The following is a 21,850-nucleotide window of genomic DNA, read 5'->3' as shown; positions in this document are numbered from 1 at the left end:
GCGTCTCAGATTTTCCCGGAATAGAAATATTTTCCTGGATATATATTTAGGGAGCATTGGTTAAATAGAAACTCGAACGCTCTCCTCGTTTCCTCCCCGACCACTACAAACGATCGAGAATGTCTAAGATTCCTCACTCTACAGTTCTAGATCCCAACAATCATGGTCGTCCTAGCCAGAAAATTCATTACAATATTCCAGGACTTTTCTGAGTTTAGTCTCCTCTCCAGGGCTCCAAGCGCCTCAAAATGTTTTCAGATTATAGAGAGGATCACGTGGAAACGCCCCCCTCACGCTTGGCAACGGTAATGGTGGTTGCTGTGTGTTTCCTTTCTAGTATAACGGCGTCAAGCATTACACTTGTACTTACTTGGATCACAACAAGCCATGGTGCTCAATCTCTACTAATTTTGACCGGGATGGAGTCTGGGGAGAGTGTATAGGTAATGCACATCAAAAGCATTTTTCTTCGATATTTGCTCCGTAGAATGTTGGGTTGTGAAATCGGCTTAGCTAGCGATCGGTAAGGTTGGAGCGTTTTTAATCGTCCAGAAAATTATTGTGATCTCTATGGAAATTTCAACAATCGTGACATAGCAGAAGAAGAGAGGGATCCAAAATGATCTCAGCACATGTCATCTTTTAATTTCAGACCCGTCACCTTCTTTCAAGATTAGGCTTTGGGAATGGTAACCCATCATCTCTTTCAAAACTCATCTTGATTTTTATGGCATGTGGTGAGCATTGCTACTTTTCTTGGATGGGATGCAGGTGCATCACTTCCCTAGTACTTGTTAGTACTTTTTGAACAACCATGAGTGGAAAGATGTCTTGTCCTATAGGTTAGCGGGTTAGAATCGAAGGTCTGGGTTCGAGACTCGAAAGTCGCGGTAACTTAACAGGCCTGAAGCCATATTTTAGCATAATATTTTAAACCCCCATCTTAAATGGAAACAGAAAAGCTTTACATGCTCGCTAACTAACCGGAAACTTCGAGAAACGGACCCTTAGCCAGGTAATTATGTTATTTTCTAAAGGAAACAAGGTACTTTATCCTCACGGCACCACGCTCCATCCATAAGTATGGATTGGTGCTAGCAAATTGTAGGAGAAGCCTGCCACATACTACCATCCCACCCAGGGAAGTAACAACACTCCTTTCTAATCACGTCATAATATAAAGACTGGGATAAGGTCAATTGGATTGGCCATCTAACTCAAGAGCAGACTAAATCTTTTATCTAATTCAAACTCACGAGTAGAGAGAGATGCTGTGAGAGCAAACTATCTCGCCATAGAACACAAGAAAATGACCAGGTCAGGGTTCGCCCTCTAGCTCATCGTTGGTCTGCTGGCAACCACGCATGCTTTAAGCCCATTAGGGACAGGGGACAGTTTGGATTTTATAACCAATGAGTTTCTCGAAACTTCTTCATGGTCTGTAAGGTTTTGACACCGTAGAGACTTTGCCCTGAGAGCTTTCAATTCTTCATTCTATTCTCGCTTCTTGCTTCATGTGTCATCTCACGGTCAATGACATTGTGGGCAGCAAGTCGAACTCAACTGATTTGCCTCCAATATCATAGTCCTAACAACAGTGCTCCTCCCTCGTCCCGCTATCGGCCGTTTTGAGAATAAAAAATCCTATTTAACGAAACAAAATCCCTGTACGGTTGTCAGACTTACAACCACATGGCTAAAGAAAAATTGTAGGCGAACACAAGTCAGTTGTTTGATAAATGCAAGACGTAAGTTTTCAGATAGTGACTTTATTTATTAATGCAGCGTTTAAACGGCTAACAACTTTTCTGTTCTCTGCAACAACATTCTCCTTGAAATGGTAAATTAACATTAGAAATATCATTAGAGATTAAATATACCTTTTTTAAATAAAAAAAAAAATGAAAGGTACGACTGCATAGTGTTTAACTTTCTGTGATTCGTCTCTCCTCTTTCTCGCTGGTTTAGCAACCATGGTTTGTCATCTGTTCGTAGCGATCTTCTCCATCTGTTTGGAAACGAGAAGAGTTATAGTAGCTCATAGGAAAGCGTCTATATTTTACGCTTGATACCCCTTGGTAAACGATGTGTAATGAAGTGATTTCAACCTTGTCCCAAAGGGTTTTCACGATTCTTCTGAGACCCAAGGGCATTATTTTTACACTGTCAATAAAGGTTTTCCATTCATCGCTACGGGATAAACTAATTGCCGACCAGTTGCTATGGTGAAAATATATGACGTCAGGAAAAATAGGACATTGATGTATATTTAAGTAATGAGTTTTCAAAAAAGTGTTTGATGTTCCTTCCGATCAAACAAGACTCGAGCACTCCATCCGTTCTTTTTCTTAAAGAAAAAATATTGTTTTTTTTTTATAGAATTTGTTCAAAGCGTCAGCAATTTTTGGCATCTATTTTGAATAACGTCACAGGCCACAAATGATCGTGTTTTCCAATCTCCTAAGTGAGAGAAGTCACATAAAAGGATTTTTTATCGGTAGAATCAGCTTACCGTTTCGAAAACCAGTAAAATCATTACGATATGATTAATGTCATAGAAATAAGTTTTCCAGAACATTTTCTGTTACCTACCACATTTTTTTTAATGGTGTCCTTTTCCTTCGCTGCCGCTTTGTCCTGGTGGACACGGTTTGTCGGGGCAATAAGGATTAGGATCAAATACGACATCCTGGCTGAGATCTGTGCCACTGGACGTCACAGATACTGTTTGAGGGCCTTGGGCTACAACATTCACATTATTGGGGTCCATTTTGCCGACAACTTTCTGATGATTTTCTCCACTGTCAATTTTCAATTTGTGACCGTTTACAACTTGCTCCTCGTCTGCATCAGAGGAAAGAACAAATGGACTAGATATCAGAGACGTCAGAGAGACCAAAAGTTAGCGAGTCAATATCACCCTGAAATTGATCTTGTTGGATGTTTTAATTAAGAATATTTAAACTTTTCCTTCGCCATGCCTGGTGCGTGATTATTTACAGTCAGTTTGAAGTCGTCAAAGATTAAGTTCGGTTCAATTCTATTCATATACTTGCAACAATTAACTGCCGATGTTCGGAGGAAGTGCTTCCTTTCAATTAAAAAAAAACCTGCCCGTAAACTTTTTGTTACTAAAAAGATTTTGAAGACGCTTTTGTAAATTAGCGAGTCTATTTTTCGCTGGAGGGGGGGAGGGTGGGAGGGGGGGATGGGGGAGGACGGGCAGGGGGTTGGCCATGCAAACTTTCCACGATTCTCACTATCTGTATTAATCTTAGTTACTACTCACGCTTTGGTTTCTGGGTCGCAACAGGTAGAGAACTTTCAAGGTTTTTAATAACCTTATTGGCAATCTTGTCAATGTGATGGAGCACGTGGGTCATCGGCGTCTCGGCTCCAGGTTTCGTTACAGATTTGTCCTCCTCCTCGGGTTCATGACCCAACTGCTCGGGCTCGGGCTCGTGCACGCGATTTTCTGGCTCTTGTCCTTCTTCGAGTGAATCTTCCTTAGTTGGTTTTTGCTTTGGGCGTTTTTGATTTTCTTCGTCTAGTGTAAGACCCGCTTCATCGGGTAAATCTGCCTTGGTTGGTTTTTGCTTTGGGCGCGTTTGTTTTTCTTCGTCTAGTGTAAGACTCACTCCGTCATGCCCTGGTTTTTCTTCCTTCGATTGTTCCACTGGTGTCGAGGCCCCTGTGAGAGGAAGTGGTATGGGCCCTTTGAGACCTTAAATAAAAAAGAAAAGAAGTCAGGGGGGCGAGCTGTATCATGATTTATCAGGGAAACGATGAAAGCTTCGGAGACTGTTGTTTAACGATCAACTCTATACGATTATATTTCAGGAGAATTTATATCCCAACATAAATAAAGACAATGATCAGTCCCCCGTGCGGCAAAAGTTAGAGATTTCTAAAGTTAAATACAACTCCACTGCGCTGAAAATAAAGGTACATGTGCCGCCTCTACCTGTTTTCACATTCACCGAGCTACACTGCGGGCATGCGCCGCTGTCCTTTATCATGGTGATGGTGTGGTCTGGTTGCTGGTCTTCAGGGTGCACATTTAGCTGGCTGGTATCCAGGGAAACCGTACCAGGCCCCTGCATTGAGACAGACACACTATGTGGACCCATGTGTCCGGACACTTTGTTGTCTTTGTGTGATTTTTGCACCTGAACATTATACACGTTCAAGTTCTGAGGATCTCCAGGGGCATCCAACAGGGGCTGGTCAGCTGTGGCTTGTTGGTAATACTGTACAACCTGATTTTTCGGTTTTTGGTCGGGTGCTATAAAGATTGGGATGATAAGGTGAACATTTAAAAAACTGCATAGTGATTGAATTTAATCCGAGCTAGAAAAGAGCCTTGAGTGTATTATTGCTCATGATTAACAATTCATTAATAACTAAAATAAGGTCAGAATAATTTAAACAAATTCCTTTTTTACGCTCAACAATCTTAAAATTCTGTAGCAACATTATAAGAGAAGCCTTAAAGGGGTAAACCGTTAGCTTTAAAGCGACAAAAATATAGTCAAATTGTCAAATTTTAACCGTTAGTCTTAGAAATAGATTATCCTTAAAATGTTTCCTTCTACAAGGTGTCATTTTCTGTCATTTTGGGTTAATAAGCCGTAAAAGGGCCAAACATTTTGAACCTCAACCGTAAAAGCCATAACCCCATTGAGACCCTCTTATTAACTAAAAGTTACCACCTGAAATCATATGGCATTAATTGTGTCAAGGACCTCAAAGCAATTGAGTCATTACTAAAGAAAAGATTCTTCTTGGACATTCGTAACAAGCTCGAGACAATGAAAACTCCATTTCCGAGTATGCTGTCGGACACCATTACGACTTATGAATTACATCGACTCCCCTGATATAACCTAGGTAAGCTTTGAGACCTTGTTTCGATATGAAGGTTCTCAGCCGGGCTATTCGAATTCATGCCTGGATCAGATGAAAACTTAGCCTGCTGAATGAAGTGTCGAACTGATTGCCAAATCAAAAAATTTCCTCCTATCCTCAAACTTTCCAGGGTTTTAAGATGAATAATCTTGCTATCTATTTTTCTCTGGTCGCTAGGAACTATAAACTTTCATCACGAGCTCAATTTGTTTCATCAATGAGATAATTTAATGACAAATATGGCTCAAATTTCATGAAATCGCTCTTTCCTGTTAACAAGGCAATTCCTTATTTTTTTTCCATATATTTTGATCAAATTTTGTCATATGGATTCGCAGAGAACACGGAATGTTTTAATTAATAACTTCAGTTAAGGAATTAACTATTGTAAGCTAAATAAACGAGATGAAACGGCAAAAGTAAGATAAAACAGTTCAACAGGTAGAAGACATTCTTTTCATTAATCAGCAAGCAGTGGTGTGATAGAAGATCGTTGGGGGGCATTGTTCTCCCTTTCAATGAAATCAATTGTAAATTAAAACATGTGCGTCAGCAGCTGAAAAGAATTTCTTTGCAAATGAACGGAAACAATGAATGAGTTTAAACTTCAACATCGTCAAAATAAAATTCCCATACTTCATTTTGATCTGCTTTCTGATTTCTACGTCAGTAAACAATTGCTTATTTCATATGTCATAATGAGACGTTTAAGTGAAGTGAAAAAGCGACAGGTTTTTTCGGGAACGTTATAGTCGAAATCACATTTTGTAGCACTTTTGGAAAGGAAATCTTAGAAACATTCGACTTCCAAGTTCCTTTTTTTCCATAAGCAATTAACAAAGGCTTTTTTTTTTTTGTACCTGGTTTGGGTTTGTGGTGATGTCGGGGCCAACCATCTACCAAAACCACGGCCAAGAAAACCAACCAAAACTGACAATGGGACATGTTGTAATGAAAAGATCTCTATCTTCAAGTACGTATCAATGTCACCGAGTTCAGCTGTCTTTCGATTTATAAAATTCTGTTTTTGCCCCCGAACCCGTGACCCAAAACCTTTTCACGCTTGACATCATGCATTAGTTATTTCATTACTAAGATAATCGTGCTCGAATTTGAACCAATTTGATGGTGTTAAATTCTATTAGATCATCTAGTACTTTTTACAGGCATTTTTCGCTTTTAAACACTACGATTTGAGACTAGAAGTATAAAACACTTTCAGTATTATGCCTTTATGTCAAAGTTAAGAATAGACGGCTGTCAATGCTTTAAGACATTTGTAAACATATCGTCAAGGTATGTACCCGCCTTATTCAGTGAGCACCACTGCGCCACCCGATGGGTCAATTAGATGGTAATTAGCGGTTTAACTGTTTACTTCGATTCATGCAAGATACTGCGCTCTTTTTAGTTAAAAAACGCAGTCATCATTGCTTACAACGCACGTGCAAATGTAACGCTTTTCAAAATCGTTTGTGTTTCTCTAACCGTTAAATTTGGTTTGTCGATCCGTCTATCAGTTAAAAAGTGCCTGGCTAAAAGATTCTAAGAAGCGACAGGTCACATTTGTGCTTTGTTACCCTAGCAACTTGTTGATTGTCATGGGCAATAGACATTCCGTGAGTGATTGAAATAAACCCCGCGCCGTCGTTAGCGATCCATGACAGCATGTGGTTGCATGAAAACATGTCAAGAATTCTCACTGAAGTTCATACTTGTAAATAGCCTGTTCCTCTGCCAGCCGAGGGATGCGCAATGAGGTTAACGATACGGGAAAGAATTCCCTTACCCAAACCTATGTCCTCTTTTTCTTGATGATGTCCCTTTGCTAAGCTGGTCACGTTGCACCTAGACTCTATTCGCTCACTACTGTCGAACCTGTATTAAGCGGTTACCCCCTCTTAAGCGGCCACTCTGTATTAAGCGGTCGGTTGTCAAAGTCCCGAATCTCTACCCCCTTAATTACTGCAGTTCTAAGTTTTATTTAGCGGTCACCTCTATTAAGTGGCCCTAGTCACCCTTTACTGAGTCCCAACGGCCTGTTTATATTGTCATCCACCTGTAAAGAACGATTACTTAAAGTAGAAGTACTCAAAGAAAACAAGGGAGAATATTTCAAGTTAAATTTCATGCTTGTTTATCTCCCGAAAATCAGTGTTAGTAGTATTTTGAGCGAGGTTTTGTGTATTAAGTGGTCAATCATTGCATGAAATTGTGTTTTTTATCATTTTTTTTTAATACCCCTATAATGTGGAACCTGGTAGCGGTGAACCTATATTAAACCAGGTGCAAGTATTTATTGCTCAAAAAAATTAATTTGCGTCCGGCCATATTGACTACAAATCAGCAACGAAGTGACGAAGTCGTTTAGCCTTAGTCTTTACCGTAGCTTCTGTTTGGTACCCAGCTAGCCTTGTAAAAAAATTATCCAAGCGTTTCTTTATTATTCCTCTCACCTCATGAAATTAAAATCAGTGAAAAAGAGCTGTTAGTTTCGTCCTACGAAAAGCTGGCTAAATCAATGGTGGCAAGAGAGACAAAGACGCATACACAACTATTTTTCCAAAAAATAGATCCCATGCAGTTTAATGGTCTTCTGCCGGCAAGGGTAGAGTTAAAAAAAAAAACCTCTCGCACATGCAGGGCCAAAAATAGAAAATGAATACGAAAAATTTTTATGGAAAATTTACATTAATGACAAAAATTTTGCCTTTTTAAAATTCAAGAAATGTTTTGATCACTTACCTCACCACAAAGCGAGGCTGTTTTGAGAATTCGGCAAATTTTTCTTTTTTGCGCCATGCTGTTGTACTCACCGGCCCTCTACACCCTAACATCAGTATGCATATTCTCCATAGTGTTCCCTATACATTTTCCAAGGTGCCGCGGAGGAGAATTTGTTAAATAACCAAGAGCATCTCTAGTTGGTGATCATTTCCTTTATTCTCATAACAGTTATGTGTGATTCAGGGGTTATATTGTAGGGAGAAATTTTAGCTGCTAGTCACGTGATTCTTAGGGGTCAAAAGTTTAAAGAAGCATGATTTAGGATTTTGATTATATTTCTTTATTTCTGTCTTAGAAGGTATTACCAACAATTAGCAAGTTATGCAGGGAACCTATGGAATTATGTAAATAGAATAACTATAAACTACAGAATCCCATTATGATACACGTCTATTTGCCATTAAATGATCTGCTCAAATTTAGCTATAGCAAAAATGTCTTTAAAAGACTTAAAAGTAAACTTACAACAACTCTGCAAGTGAAAAACTGCGGAAACCCAAACGAAGTGGAAACAAAAACATGGTAGGAATATAACACAAAATTATTTTATTCCAAAAATTGATAATCCGTTACGGCAATACTGCAGAGGTTTTGGTGATGAAAGTCTTGTTACTGGAATTGCTGAATAACCCTTTATGACATGCAGGACATCGCAAGTAGAATATGAAAAAAATTGAACCTTTCGAAAAATATATCGACGAAAGTTGTATGCTCCACAAATCAACTTTCTCCTCATCAACAAGGATGTCTAATTTGCCAAAAATGAAATTGAAAAGTGAAGCTACAACGCACGAAGATGGCTGAAGAACTCTTTAAACTTAACTTTGAACAAATTTTGAGATTCGCTTCACAACAGAAAAAAAAGTCTCTGGTAAACAAGAGACTAGAATTAAAGTTTATAGTCCTTTTCTTTTTCTCTCTACTTTTATTTTATGTTTAAGTGTTTCTTTCAATGGATAACAGTTAGGATCTTGGGTCGGTTTTACTTCGAACAGAGTCTGCACTTGAGCCTGCAGTTGGTCTGCAGCCATGTTTCCCTGCAGCGGTCATCAGGATAAATTCTACACACGCTGTGGTCAGAGCAAGTTTGAGGTGCTGTTGAATTTGAAAGAGAGTGATTATTAATAAAATTTTAAAATTCTTAATTTTTCATGAGTTTTGAATCTTTCTTAAGAAGAACCATTAGAATGTGAGAGTACAAACAGTATACAGCAATTTCATTACCGCTGTAATAGGCAGCTGGAGCGGGGGCTGGAGGGGCTGAGACTACTGGAGCTGGCTGCGAGTAAGCTGATGCCGCAGGAGCAGCCTGCACAGCCTGGGCTGGTGACTGGGTTTGAGGAACTGCCTGGTCAGCGCTGGGTGTTTTTTGAGGAGCAGCTGGAGTCTGGGTGGACGCCGCGGAATCCTTGGAGGGCGACTGCTGAGGTGCATTTTGGGATAACCCTGGCGTGCTCTGAGGGGCAGCTGGAGTCTGAGTGGAGGCTGTTGAATCCTGAGAGGGGGGCTGCTGAGGTTCCTTTTGGGATGAGCTTGAATCAAAAGCAGGGGCCTGGTCTTGAGGAGCTGTGTGATCGGCACTAGGCGCGCTTGGAGGGGAAGCTGGTGTCTGTGGTGAACTAGCAGCATTGGTCTCCGTTGCATCTTTTGCATTTAACTGCTTAGGTGCATCTTTGGAAGTTTCTGAGTCTGTAGCATTTTGAGAGGTCGTTTTATCTGATGCATCCTGAGAAGTCGAAGGACTTGTCGAATTCTGCGAGGCAGACGGCTCTGATACTTTCTTGGATATTTGTGTTGTGTTCTGGGAAGCAACCTGATCTTGGGGTTTGTCCTGTTCATCTGTGAAAGAAAAAGACAATTTTCAATCCAGGTTCATCCCTCGGTTATTTTTTAGAAGGCTCATACCTTTAGAATTCATCTCAGACTTCTGAGCAGCACTTTCCACAACTGCTTCTCCTTTGGTAACCCTCATCCTCTCCTTATGGTTTCCTTCGATGACCTCCACGCTTGGCTTTGACGAATACTTGACTCCCTTTTCAGGAACATCAATCTCGATATTTTCAATGAGGGGTTTTGTTATATTTTGCTTTAACACCATCATTGGTTTAACGTATCCTTTGGTGGAGTTGCTTCTTGGTGGCATGATGCGGATTTCCTGGATCTGTGGGACACCATCTTTTAACTTTGGCTTGACTCTGATTGTATACTTTGCCTCGAGGGGCTTAGGTCCCGAAGCAGGAGCGACTAAGTCCGCCTGGAACTCGGAAACCTCCGGGGCATCGTCAGCACTCCCTGTTACATCCTTGAGGTCTGTAGCTGTGGTGTTCCCGCTTTCCTCTTTTTCAAATGAAAAGGGGAAAGTATCAAACAAAGAGGCCCATATAATAATCGACTAAGCTCAAATCCATTGAAACTTGCAAAGCCACCTAAAAGAACTACTCTATGTATTTCAATGGTTTCTGACGACAATTTTTTAATTCTGCAAATTCATACTTTTTCCCGCTTTTCGAAACTAGTTTGTTAGTTTGCTAAAATTGTGGCTAAAACAACAGAAATGTTCTCTTTTGAAAATGTTCGATTTTATAGTCAACAGGTGTAACGAACTGATAAATCCAATAATGAGGCGCTCTTCAAGGCTGCGTGTTGGACCAAAATCCTAACTATTGACGAAGAGACCATGAGAGTCTCGATGAGGTGATGGCTTTTACGGTTAATCAAAATTTTGGACAGTTTACGTCTAACGGCTAATGTCATTCCATGGTGGTCACCACGGTTTATTTTTTTCACGACTTACGGTTTAAAACATTTTTCAGTGTTTACCCCTTGCGGCTAAATTTTTTTGGACGTTTTACGACTACAGGTTAACCCCATTGAGACCCTCGGCTATGGAAGAGTATTTATTTTGCTGTCATAGAATGTGTTTCTTCTGAGTAACTTGGTTCTCATGATGACAAAAAAACAGAGCAGAATTCTGTCGCTGTTTTATCACCTACGCTATTAACAAAGCCTAAGAATTGAAAGCCAACTACTGGTACTTATGTCAAATCCGACACGCATGATCAGTTACTATATAAAAACTGTGGTGAAGAATGTTCTTCATGTGAAGATTTTCCACTCATATCAAAAGCTAAATTTTGAAAACACTTTTAAATTTACCTTCGCCTAACTGTTTCACAAGAATAAAGTTGCCGCTTTCATAAGACTTACACGTGTTTTTGTATGTTAAACTTCTTTCCAAATTTTCATAAAAAACGCGATCACAAGTCCAACATTTTTCATATTTACTGTAGAAAAAGCCAGCCAAAAAAATATGAGTTTTGTTTGATAAAATAAGAACCTCATGTCAGACGGATTGGACCGGTTTCATCAACTCCAGATTCAAGTATGAAAACATTATTTGATTATGGATTTTGGACTTTTTCCGAGATCGAAGCAAGTTGGCCTTCCTAATGATTTCTGGTCATCTTTATGTTTTGGCCTCATCCAGAATCTTTTTATATCACATTACTTTAGTGTTTATTCCTTTTCTGTTTTGGATCAATAAAGTGACGAAGTTTAGACTGAATTCTTGTTTTTCTTTAAGCGGTTTCCGAATCTTACCCGTTGAAATCATGTTATGTAGGCCAATTCCAAATTATTTTGACTTTAAAACTGGTAGTAACCAACCAAAGTGTCAACACTTACCTCGAGCAAATCTTTGGATATTTCTTCCCTCGGTTAGGGCTAAGCACACGAATAACAGGGCGATTTTTATCATTTTTTTTCGAGAGTAGGCTAACGTTCACTTTGTCACTAATGGATTTCTCTGCCAAAGACTGACAAGTTTGAAGATGTCAGCTCACGAAAATTTTAGGAAGGCTTTTTACTGGTGACCTTTCTGCTTAATGGGCTGGAAACATCCTTTTGTTACTTTAAAAACCTACCGAGCTTATACGTAGGTCCATCGGCATTTCAAACAAAAAACAATTATCGCATCGGATGGTGAACACGCCAGCTTTTCCATTATTATCGCTTGTAAGTAGAAACTTTAGATCTATTGCTCGAGTCCATTTCTTCCATAATGCACGTGGGGCGGTATAAATGAACATTTCGTCATACAGTTAAGAAAACCACAGTGACGGGTTTGTACTGGGGAGTAGCCTTGGATTGTACAGGAGATTGTCAGGGTTAAAGCAGTTGTTAGTAACAGTAACTGACGTTTCGATGAATTTTAGTGGAAGTCATTGACAAAGTCAAGTGACGCTGATGATGACTTCCACTTAGGTTGCCATAACGCTTCAGCCACTGAAACTGACAATAACTGACAACGGTTTTTTCAGAACTGCTCTCCTCTGAGTGGACGATCACATTCCAACGTTGTGTTTAGTCAAGTAGGTATGACTAAATAAATACTTATAATGCGATCGACGAGTTTTAATGCTAGCTTTTAACCGTATACGTTTGCATACGGATCGCTTGCAAGTCGCGTTATGATGAAAACAGGAAACGAAATTTCTAATGCAAGCTGTTCAACTTTGGTTTGGCCACTAGCACTAGATTTGGGGCAACAGAAGAAAATAAAATTTATAATTTTCTGAACATAAGAGCATTGGGTTTGAATAAAAGGATACTATCAGCAAATTCCCTGGAGCAACGCTAAGGGGCGTGGAGATTGTTCCTTTTAATTTGTTCATTAACGCATTTCTTCATTCATTCAATTATCCTTTTTGTCATCTACTAGCACGTTCATTCAAATTTACGTTCGTTTGTTAATTCAATAAATAATGTACACAAGAAAAATTACGCGCTTCTGATTGGCTGAAAACGAATGCATTCTCATATAACGCAAGTGCAAAATTATAACACGAATACAAATTACAAATAGCGCGCGCACCCGTTCAAAATTTCGTCTGCTTTGACTTTCTCTGTTGTTTTCTCATGTACATTGTTAACAAGTAAAATCGTGATTTCTCTTGCAATTTGGAGTAATAAGCATTTGTAAATTTTTCACAGACTACAAACTGCACGTGCCTAAGGGTTCGTGCAAATTTTTGTCTTAGAAAAATTTTATAAATGTCCATTTACACTTACCTATACAAATTCTTTCCTTGTTTGGTCCACGATCGTGCATTTGCTCGTTCGTAGATTCAGAAATTCTTCCCTTCCGATTTGTTCAACGATCATTTACTGCCGAGCTGAGCTCGAAACACATGTACGTTCATTTATGACGATTTTTATTTAAAGAATAAACATGCACTTCACAAGCAAAATAGAATTTAGTAATCCAAAAGATGGCATCTGTATTCATAGAATAGCTATATGTTTGATTCACGATGACCTCTCACCACTGATTCACGTCTCTGGAAAAAAACCTGTGATTTAATTAAGTAATCTAATAATTGAATATAACACCGCACCTAGACGATTTTAAAACAATACTGATGACTCGATTTTCCTTAACTGAACTGAGAACAGCAAGCTGCACATTACAAATAGCCTCGTGCACAAAAGAGATCAAAGTTAGTTATACTAATTCCAAATTAAGGTCCATTCTAATCTACTGCTAAATCAGTAATGAAAACCACAAGGCAAAGCCATAAAGTGAAGTAACGCCATCAGCTGACTTGAAGCCCTAAGAGTTTTTTTTTATCTACAGCTGCAGTCACGTCCAAAACCTGAGAGAGAAAAAATATACAAAATCAGGTTTTCAAGAATATCCAGTTTCTTTTCGTGTTCACTTGGCTGTGGGACTCTCCCCTTTGACATGAATATGTTATAGTTTGACATTCGTCTCCACTGACAAAAATTTTCCATTTTAACCGCACGGGCTTTTTTTTCCTTACACCTTAATTGCTCCGGTATAGAGGTGACGGACCTATCGTCTCCAGCCAAGTATTGTTGCCGCTTTTTTCTCGTTCTCGTTTTGAAGCTAAAGAGCCACATCTACCCACCCTCTCCTTCCTTTGCCATAAAAACAGGATTACGGCACCTCATAAGCCTATTTTGTTGTTATGATAACAACTTAGCAGCTCCTTTGAACTTGACGTTATTTGGTTGGTTGGTATGTTAACGGTAATTAAAGATCTTCGTGCTTAGGAGAATACCTTTATCTCTCCTCACTTTCATTCAAAAGTAAACCAAAATGCATACCTTTTAAGTATTTAACATAGTTTGCACAAGCTCTTGCAGTTTTCTCTCAGCCACGGATCTGCACAACGATCAGCGGTGTATGGTGCACATCTACCATCATCAGTACAAGTTTGGGCTGTGAACAACACATAATTAAGCAAAATTATGCACAATTCGTAACAATTCGTAACAATTCGTAACAATTCAACAATAATATTGATACAGACGAAGTAACTTACTACTGGTATAGGCAGCAGCTTGAGCAGCTGATGTATCGGGCTGAGTAGTTGCAGCGCTGGTGGCATCGGTTTGGGTTGATGTGCTAGCAGTAGCAGCTTCAGGAGCTGCAGCGGTGGCTTGGGCTGTTGTGGTGGCTTGGACTTGGTCTGCCTGGTCAGCCGATGTTGCAGCTTGGTTGTCTAATGGAGACTGACTCTCTGAGTTTGTTTGATCTTGGGTGGCGTTGTTTGAAGCTTCTTGTGTTACTGGGGAGGATTCAGTCTGGTTGCTTGCAGTTACATCAGTTGCCTCTTTTTCGGGCTTTGACCCTTTAAATTTCATATTTCAACAAAAAACGATGCAACTCAGGAACTTACATCAAAATTAAATCAGTAAAAACAACATTTGTTGCAACTAAATTGATTCTTTTCTTCACATCAGCAATCAACTCAAAACAAACGTAGGGGTAAAATTGCGATCTATGGCTGATCTATAAGAGAGATAGAAGCCTTTAAAAAATACATGCTTCAGACCTCTCTACCTACAAGAACTCCTCCCTTTCCATTGTAAAAGATCATTACAGCAGATCTACACCCTCCATCCTACCTTCAGGCTCCGTCTGAGACTTCTGCACGGGATCCTCTACTATGGCCTGTCCCTTGCTCACTTGTAACATCTCTGTATGATCTCCTTCAATGACCTCCACGCTTGGCTTGGAACTAAATTTGGCACCCTTTGGTGGGATGTCGATCTCAATATTCTCAATCATAGGCTTAGTTATATTTTGCTTCAGCACCATAAGTGGTTTTACGTATCCTTCGACCCCAGCCTTGTTTGGAGGCATGATGCGGATCTCTTGTGTCTGTGGCACGCCGTTAAGTAGCTTAGGCTTCACTCTGAGAGTGTATTTGGCCACAAGGGGCTTGACTCCGGGGGCTGGTGCAACCAGATCCGACTCCAGGGTGGCGTTCTCCTTAAGATCGTTCACCTCAGACGGATAAATCTCTTTGGTCTGAGTGGCTTCAGTGCGGCTCTGCGCATCCTCGGCTGCAGGAAAGGAAACCCGTGTTCGAAATTAGCAAAATGTAAGACTGTGAGTAAATGTGAAACGTTGATTTGTTAAAGGAAAACATGTTGAGCTCGTGATCAACCAAACATCTTGACGACTTGCTTACTTTTGCAAAGGTTGCATCTCTTGGGACAATTGATCTGCCACCAGGTGTCGTTGCAGTTTGAGTATCCATAGGCACAGTCTTTGTACAAGTCATTGCAATAAACGCCGAAAATGTGGGTCACTGAAATAAGATAAATAAAATATCTAATACATGCAATCTGAAATGGGAGGCTGAGTTCTTTTCTCATGGAGAAAAACCAGTGGTTCGATTTTCAAATTTGATAATAGGGGCATAACAAATGAGAAAGAGTCACACTTTTACCCACAATGCAGATTAGGGTATTTCCTGTGAGTACAGAAAATTTTCTTAATGCGAAGCCTCACTTTTTGCAGAAATTGCAGGTTTCATCTACTGATTATTGCTGTGTTTTCCTCAACACTTAGAGAACAGAGGAGTATTTTACAACTCAAATTATATATTTCCATTTTCCAGCGTACGGAGGCCTTAATCATTCGAATATACGCAAGAAGATGAACATGGGACCACTTACATGGTGGAGCCTTTGGCATATCAGGGCACTTCTTGCAACCTTCTGGTCTCGGCTGTTTCTTGCAACACGTCCATGGGTAATCAGCGGCATTCTCTGAATCCGCCTGTTGTGGGTCTACAGTGACATCCTGAGTAAAGGACTGTCCAGTAGACGTCAGATCTAAAGTACCTGGACCAGACAAAGTAACACTTGCAGCATTAGGGCTAAAATTTCCTTGCATTTTACTCGACTTATCCGAGTTGACAAGATGAAGTTTGTGTTGTGAAGTTACCTCTTCTTCTGATAAGTGGAATGGTGACAGTGGTGAAGCATTCGGCGATTCAAGTGTTTCCTCTGTGGATGCTTTGTCTTTCAGAAGCGCTGATATGGCCAATGCGTTTGGTGATGATGTATTTTGTAATTGTGGACTAGTTTGATTTTGTGCGAGTGCTGATGATTGCGTCAAATTTTTTGATAATGAAGAATTCTCTGACAATGACGTGTTTTGTGACAGTGTTGAATTCTGTGAAAGTGGCTCTATCCATGGTTGAGACTGATTTAATGAGGTGATATTACCTTGTGCAAGAAAAATTAGCGTCTCCAGTTAGCATTACAACATTGAGCAAAACGATAATGAGAACAACACAACCATAAACTACTGATATCAGAGATTGTTCCCCAAGGCAGTAAAACTCGTATTGTGGTCTAAAAGAAGAAATACTACTCGGGACCAAAAAAAGAAACAGTCTAACCAACAGAGCAGACAAAAATGGTAAAAAAATTCATTTGTGGTTGAGAAACATAAAAATGTATCATGAAAGAGATAATTAAATATGTAATATGTGAGCTTCCTATGTAGTAGGAAAAAACAGCATTTAGGTGTGTACATTTGAAAAAAAATTGTATTATAATGACTAAATCAATAGAATATCAAACTTATCCATGTCATTAGGAAATGCAACAGCTGTGCTGAACTTGATTTACCCTAAAACTAAGCAAGAGAATATCAATTAATATTCTCTTGTACTAAGTGAGCGTTACCTGTAGCAATGGTCTCGTTCGAGGTCGTATTTCCCGCAGTAAATGCTCCAGCCATGATGGTCTGGTTTGGTTGGCTCACGTTTGCCACAGATGGTACAAAGCCTGTTGTGTTAGACGCAAGTGAAACTGTTTGATTGATTACTTGGATGGTTTCATTTGCAACTGGCTGTTGCGCGGCGACAGGTTGCTGAGCTGCAATTGGTGCAGCAGGCTGCTGAACAGCCGCAGCAGCCTGTCCTACTTGGGGAACTGCTGGGTTAGGTGCTGCAGGTGCACCAGCATTAGGCACAGCAGAGGCAACTGCAGGAGCAGGTGTTTGAGCCGCTACAGGAGCAACACCTGGTGTTGCACCTGCGGTCGGAGCAGCTGCAGATGTACCAGCAGCAGGAACAGCTGCGGGCGCAGCTGCAGAAGCGATGGTAGAGGCAGCTGCAGGGGAGATGCCGGCAGCAGGAGCAGCCACAGGCGCAGCACCAACGGCAGGGGTAGCAACAGCGGAAGCTGGAGCAGCAGCCTGTCCAGCAGGAGCGGCATCCTGGGCGCCAGGAGCTGTCTGCTGAGCCGTGTTTTGCTGATAAGGGTCGGCAGCTTTTCCCTCGTCAACGTACTGCATATGAACAGGATGCTCGTCCGGGTAAAGAAATAACCATTTCCTGTAGTTGCTCTGGTAGTCAAAAAGCTTGTAGCTGGTTGTCGGGACAACGTCGGGCTGTTTGGTTGGTGAATAGTCATTTGGATGTCTAAGGAAAACGACATCGCGTCTATCGCCATCATCTCGTTTGTCTATGTGTTTGGCAGAGTGTTTATTCTTGTGTTTCGATCCACTTATTCCATGCTTTTTGTCTCCTTTCTTGTAATACAAGACGGCAGGAAGCTTCATTAATTCAGGTCCTATAATGGCGTCGGAATAATAAATATTTTCATTATACAATCAAGTTTTAAACAACCAGCTTTGGCACATCCGTATTAATTCTAGAAAAAAACAACAAGGTTGCCTGTAATGCATTGAAATTTACCAGGAATAAATCCATTGGTGTGGAACGCAACTGCTACCGTCATTTTGGGGGAAAATTTAACGTTAACTAGACGACTGAACGGCAAATAGGCCCATCAGAGTTTTCTAGCCTAAGTAGAATCATTTTGTGCGATACTAGCACTAATCGATGGACAAAGACAACTAGGTGACCCTTCTGCTGTGATAAAACAGAGTGCTATACCTTCATATTCACAGAGTCTGCACATTCTGGGGCAGTTCAGCTGAACCCATTCTGAAGCGCAATCAAGATCGCTGTATTTGGAGCAGTAGGAATGGTTGACACAAAATTCACCCTTTGGGGCTGAAAGAAATTAAATAGAGATTTCATTTATTATCTGCATTTAATGGTGAAATTGGAACCAGATCTGAAGGTAACTGATCGGCAAGGTAAATAATCTTATGTGTACGATTTACCATTGTATTTCTTGCTTCCACTTTTGTGAACGGCATGTTTTGATTTCTTGATGGCTGTTCAAGGAAAAACGTAAAAGGAACGACTCAATAAATACACTGAAATAAGCAAGAGAGAGTGAATAATGTAGCGCATTAAAGAGAGGGCCTGACGCTCCACTAGCTTCCGTGGCCGGAGGTATTTTATCAGCAAGTGCCCCGCTACTTTTCCGAGAAGTTGTGTAACCTGCAATGCAAAGGCTCCACTTATAGCTTTTAAGGTCCAAGAGATGTAAAATCTTATATAGCGCACAGATTTCCTGAAATCATGATGTCCAAAAACCTAATATCTTTCTTTGTCGAATATGAAGATGTTCATAATCTTTTCGCAGTCTCTTTCTTCCATAAATGTTGCGTTTCCTTGTTGGCGAAAAGCTGTTGCATAGGCTGTTTAAGATGCGAGGTATATGCGGCATTTTATGTCTGTGTAGTCCCGTTATATTTTTTTGCTGTAAGAGAGGCACGGACATTGAAACTCCTTGATAGAAAAGAGGATAAAATTTTAAGGAATTTCCTTGTACGCCTCTTTTAGCTAATTCTCTCCATGTTAAACTGAATCAAAATCCTTGATTGTCTCCCCGTCATAGATTACCCAATCACCGATAAACATCGGTGCTTTGAGGACAAAGTCATGCTAATAAACCACGGCACAGTTGTGTATAAGTAAACAAACAATTCCTCTTGTGTCTCAGTACTAAAAACAATCAGCCATGATAAGAGTCCTAGCATTGAATGTTTTTTTTTTGGAGATGAAATTCCCTAACAGCTTGTGATCTCATTGGCAATGCGGGTGTTCTCTTCAAACGCTGATTTTCTCATAATAAACTTACAAGTGCCCGTGTTGGTTTTTGTAAAACCAACCATAAAAAAGTAATAAGGAAGGCCGACAATCCTTCCTAGAATATTGACCTAGCTTTGAAGATTATGAATTATTATATTGCTTGTTTTTGTGAATTTTCCGTCACAGAAAAATAAACCTATAAAGTGCCCTCTTTATCAAGGTATTTTTTCGCCCTCTTTGTTCTCCTAGGAATTAATCGATATTTTGGGAACCATCAATCTTTATCATCAGAGTCGGTGGTTGCGATGAAAGTTTACCTTTTACTGGGAAATTGCCACGGAAATTCCATTTTCCTCTTAAAAGCCATGTACCGAACAGAACAATTAAATATTGCAAAGCGAAAAACCTGGAAAGTGAATAATCTGACTGCGGACTACAGTACTGATGTTAGCGAAATTAAGATGAACTGCACTGATTGCTTTCATTTTGATAAAGACAGAATTATTTCAGCGATTTCCAAACATCCATATTCGCCTGTTTGAGTCAACTGTAAGGCAACTTTGCTTCTGCGTTTTCCAAATCTTCCAGGCTGAGCTGGTTATGCAGTGTTTGTCACTGACAGATTGACCTGTAAAGCTACGTTAATTTAATCTTCAAAGTTTTTCAATTTCAATTATTGTTCAGCCATCCAGTTTTAGCGCATCTTAAAAAACCCTAAAAGTAATAGGGTATTCCTCGACCTAAGATGAATTCCTACATTTAAACCTACGGTTTTATGTTTTGTTAAAATCTCACTTGAGACAGGTGTCGCCGCATTACTTGTATGTAAACTTCAGCTGGTGTTGTTCCAGCTGAAAATGGCCAAACTGTTCATCATAAATAATTCACAGTGATCGGAACACCACTATTTCGTCAGGAGAACAATAAAATCATAGTACTTAGTGGCGAAATCATTTGTGAAACCTTGCGGTTCACTGAAGCTTTGCGTTTCAATCTTGTTGGCATTGAAGCTTTCAACCAGCATTTATCCCTGTTTATTTGTCATTTGAATTATCTTTCATATGCCATTATTCAAAGCTGGTAAAGATCACAGCCAGAATGAAAACAATAAGTCAATAGATCGATTAATTGAATTATGAGTATATCAAACCAGGCTGTTTCAGTGGATAAATCTCGTATTTACCTTTAGCCTCCAAGAGTCCATGCTGTACAGCACAAAAGAATAATATGAACAGTGCCTTTACGCCATATCTTGTCGCCGTCAACTTCATCGTTTTCTTTATCTGACAAAGGAGAGCAGGTTATAGACCGGTTGTTAAGATCGAGTCTGTTAATAAGATGAACTCCTATATGCATGCAATTTGTCGTGATTATTCTGAAATGCTGTTTAAAAAAAATTGATTTTTACATCAGCTTGAACATGGTTCTATGGAACGAACAGAGATAATGTAAAAGGTATTTGCTATATACACTAGAGGAGCACAACTCATTATCTAACAGTAATAGTAATCTGCTGAGCAAATAACAGCGTAAATTGGTATAAATTGCGTCTAATGACGGCGATAATGGTAAGAATTTTTCATTTCTCAGCCTCAAGATATGCAGTCAGAAATAAGTCAACTTCATAAGCGTGAGAGAAATGGATCGATTAAATAGTAATAACTTGTTCAACAGAGAAAAGTTGTGTCCAATTAATTGATTTTTCTGTCAATGTTCCTGGAGCTCAGTTCGTATATTTAGACAATCAAACAATTTACTCGATAAACAAGCTTTTCATGAACATAGCTCTTACCTGATAATTTTATGGTTATGAAGGAGACATAAAGGAAAACACGAACGGTTCCTCCGAAAGGTTGTTTTGAATTTCAAAAATATGATAACATTTAAAACAATAATTTGGCAGCTCTTTCAATTGAGAAAAAATATGATCCCATAATTCTCAGCGAGTCACGTGCTTGTCTGTCCGAGAGGAACATTGATCCTCCAGGAGCTGAGTACGAGTTAATGGTCGCACCCGTTTTGTTCAGAGGAACATAGTTAATCTGAATTTTGCAGATTGCGATGTTGGAAGATAAATGTTCAAAATGATCGTACCAAACAAAACAGCGCGTGTGTAATGCTGGGGGTCTCTTTTGACAATTAACTTAATTTCTTTTAACCGGAAACCAAACTGATAAATTCGAATTTGGAACAGCCCAACTTCATAAGGTACGGTTAATGATGGGAACGGTGAACTTCAATACCCGTTCTGGCTGTACCCAAAACACCTTTAATAGAACTGCTTCAAAATACACTTTACGAATATGGTTAGAGACGGAAGGTAGTCCTGTCAACAAGCGGCTCCAAAGGTATGTGTCGAATCTTGCAGTTGAGCAGCAGTTAGAGCCATATAAAGAAAATGAAGCCCTAGAAAGCATTCAGATTTTGACGAGTTCAAACCAGTGTCCCTTTAGATAAAGACTGAGACCTGGATCTGAGCTACGAAGCCTCGTGATAGGAGCGAGGCTCATCTCAATCCCCACAGTATCAACAAACGCTTATTCTTGTGTTTTTGTGTTTTTTTTTTCTTGTGTTTTATTTTTACCATGCTCCCACCAAACGCGTAGCTCTATCCTTTAGTACATAAACCACACACAATCCAAATTCCTCGATTCCGTCTGAATGCAGAAATACAGTTTTTCAGAAACTTACCCCCTTTAACCTCAGTGGATTCATTTCTTTTGAAAAATTATTAAAATAAGTCATATTTCGGTATTAATAAGTGGCGGACTGAAATTCAGAATCTAAGGGACTCCCACTAGTCTTCGAGTTAGTTAAGAACTTCAGATCTCAGTTTAATAAAAAGGAAAAGAAAAAAGATAAGAAATGCAGGTGGC

General features: G+C 39.7%; 3 protein-coding genes across 7 annotated transcripts; all 3 read right to left on the bottom strand.

Moving 5' to 3' along the window:
* Positions 1-1,749: 1,749 nt before the first annotated feature.
* LOC131775631 (uncharacterized) lies at positions 1,750-5,922 on the bottom strand. Of its 3 annotated transcripts, none has more exons than XM_059091743.2 (5): positions 5,769-5,922; positions 3,965-4,285; positions 3,290-3,724; positions 2,593-2,844; positions 1,750-2,008 (listed from the first exon to the last, which is right to left on the bottom strand). In XM_059091743.2, the coding sequence occupies exons 1-4, from the start codon at positions 5,851-5,853 to the stop codon at positions 2,603-2,605; spliced, it is 1,083 nt and encodes a 360-aa protein (XP_058947726.2). In that variant the 5' UTR covers positions 5,854-5,922; the 3' UTR covers positions 1,750-2,008; positions 2,593-2,602. The 3 variants fall into 3 exon arrangements, with proteins under 3 accessions (XP_058947726.2, XP_066028373.1, XP_066028374.1); XM_066172276.1 differs by having other exon boundaries at positions 2,596-2,844; XM_066172277.1 differs by having other exon boundaries at positions 3,290-3,691.
* Positions 5,923-7,868: 1,946 nt separating this feature from the next.
* On the bottom strand, positions 7,869-11,585 carry LOC131775622 (neurofilament heavy polypeptide). The gene is made up of 4 exons (XM_059091732.2): positions 11,380-11,585; positions 9,601-10,032; positions 8,920-9,534; positions 7,869-8,790 (listed from the first exon to the last, which is right to left on the bottom strand). The coding sequence occupies exons 1-4, from the start codon at positions 11,450-11,452 to the stop codon at positions 8,678-8,680; spliced, it is 1,233 nt and encodes a 410-aa protein (XP_058947715.2). The 5' UTR covers positions 11,453-11,585; the 3' UTR covers positions 7,869-8,677.
* Positions 11,586-12,906: 1,321 nt separating this feature from the next.
* On the bottom strand, positions 12,907-20,862 carry LOC131775618 (pneumococcal serine-rich repeat protein). Of its 3 annotated transcripts, none has more exons than XM_059091727.2 (11): positions 20,767-20,862; positions 20,158-20,257; positions 18,158-18,211; positions 17,925-18,044; positions 16,708-17,598; positions 15,688-16,242; positions 15,198-15,317; positions 14,629-15,069; positions 14,043-14,351; positions 13,825-13,939; positions 12,907-13,349 (listed from the first exon to the last, which is right to left on the bottom strand). In XM_059091727.2, exons 2-10 carry the CDS (start codon positions 20,243-20,245, stop codon positions 13,836-13,838), a joined length of 2,682 nt encoding a protein of 893 aa, XP_058947710.1. In that variant the 5' UTR covers positions 20,246-20,257; positions 20,767-20,862; the 3' UTR covers positions 12,907-13,349; positions 13,825-13,835. The 3 variants fall into 3 exon arrangements, with proteins under 3 accessions (XP_058947710.1, XP_066028851.1, XP_058947709.1); XM_066172754.1 differs by having other exon boundaries at positions 15,688-15,855; XM_059091726.2 differs by having other exon boundaries at positions 20,158-20,357; positions 20,767-20,832.
* Between the last annotated feature and the right edge of the window lie 988 nt (positions 20,863-21,850).

Source organism: Pocillopora verrucosa, chromosome 9 (genome assembly GCF_036669915.1).
Source record: "Pocillopora verrucosa isolate sample1 chromosome 9, ASM3666991v2, whole genome shotgun sequence".
Taxonomy (NCBI): Eukaryota; Metazoa; Cnidaria; class Anthozoa; order Scleractinia; family Pocilloporidae; genus Pocillopora; species Pocillopora verrucosa.
Note: the sequence above shows the minus strand (reverse complement) of the source record. Positions and strands in the feature narration are given on the sequence as shown.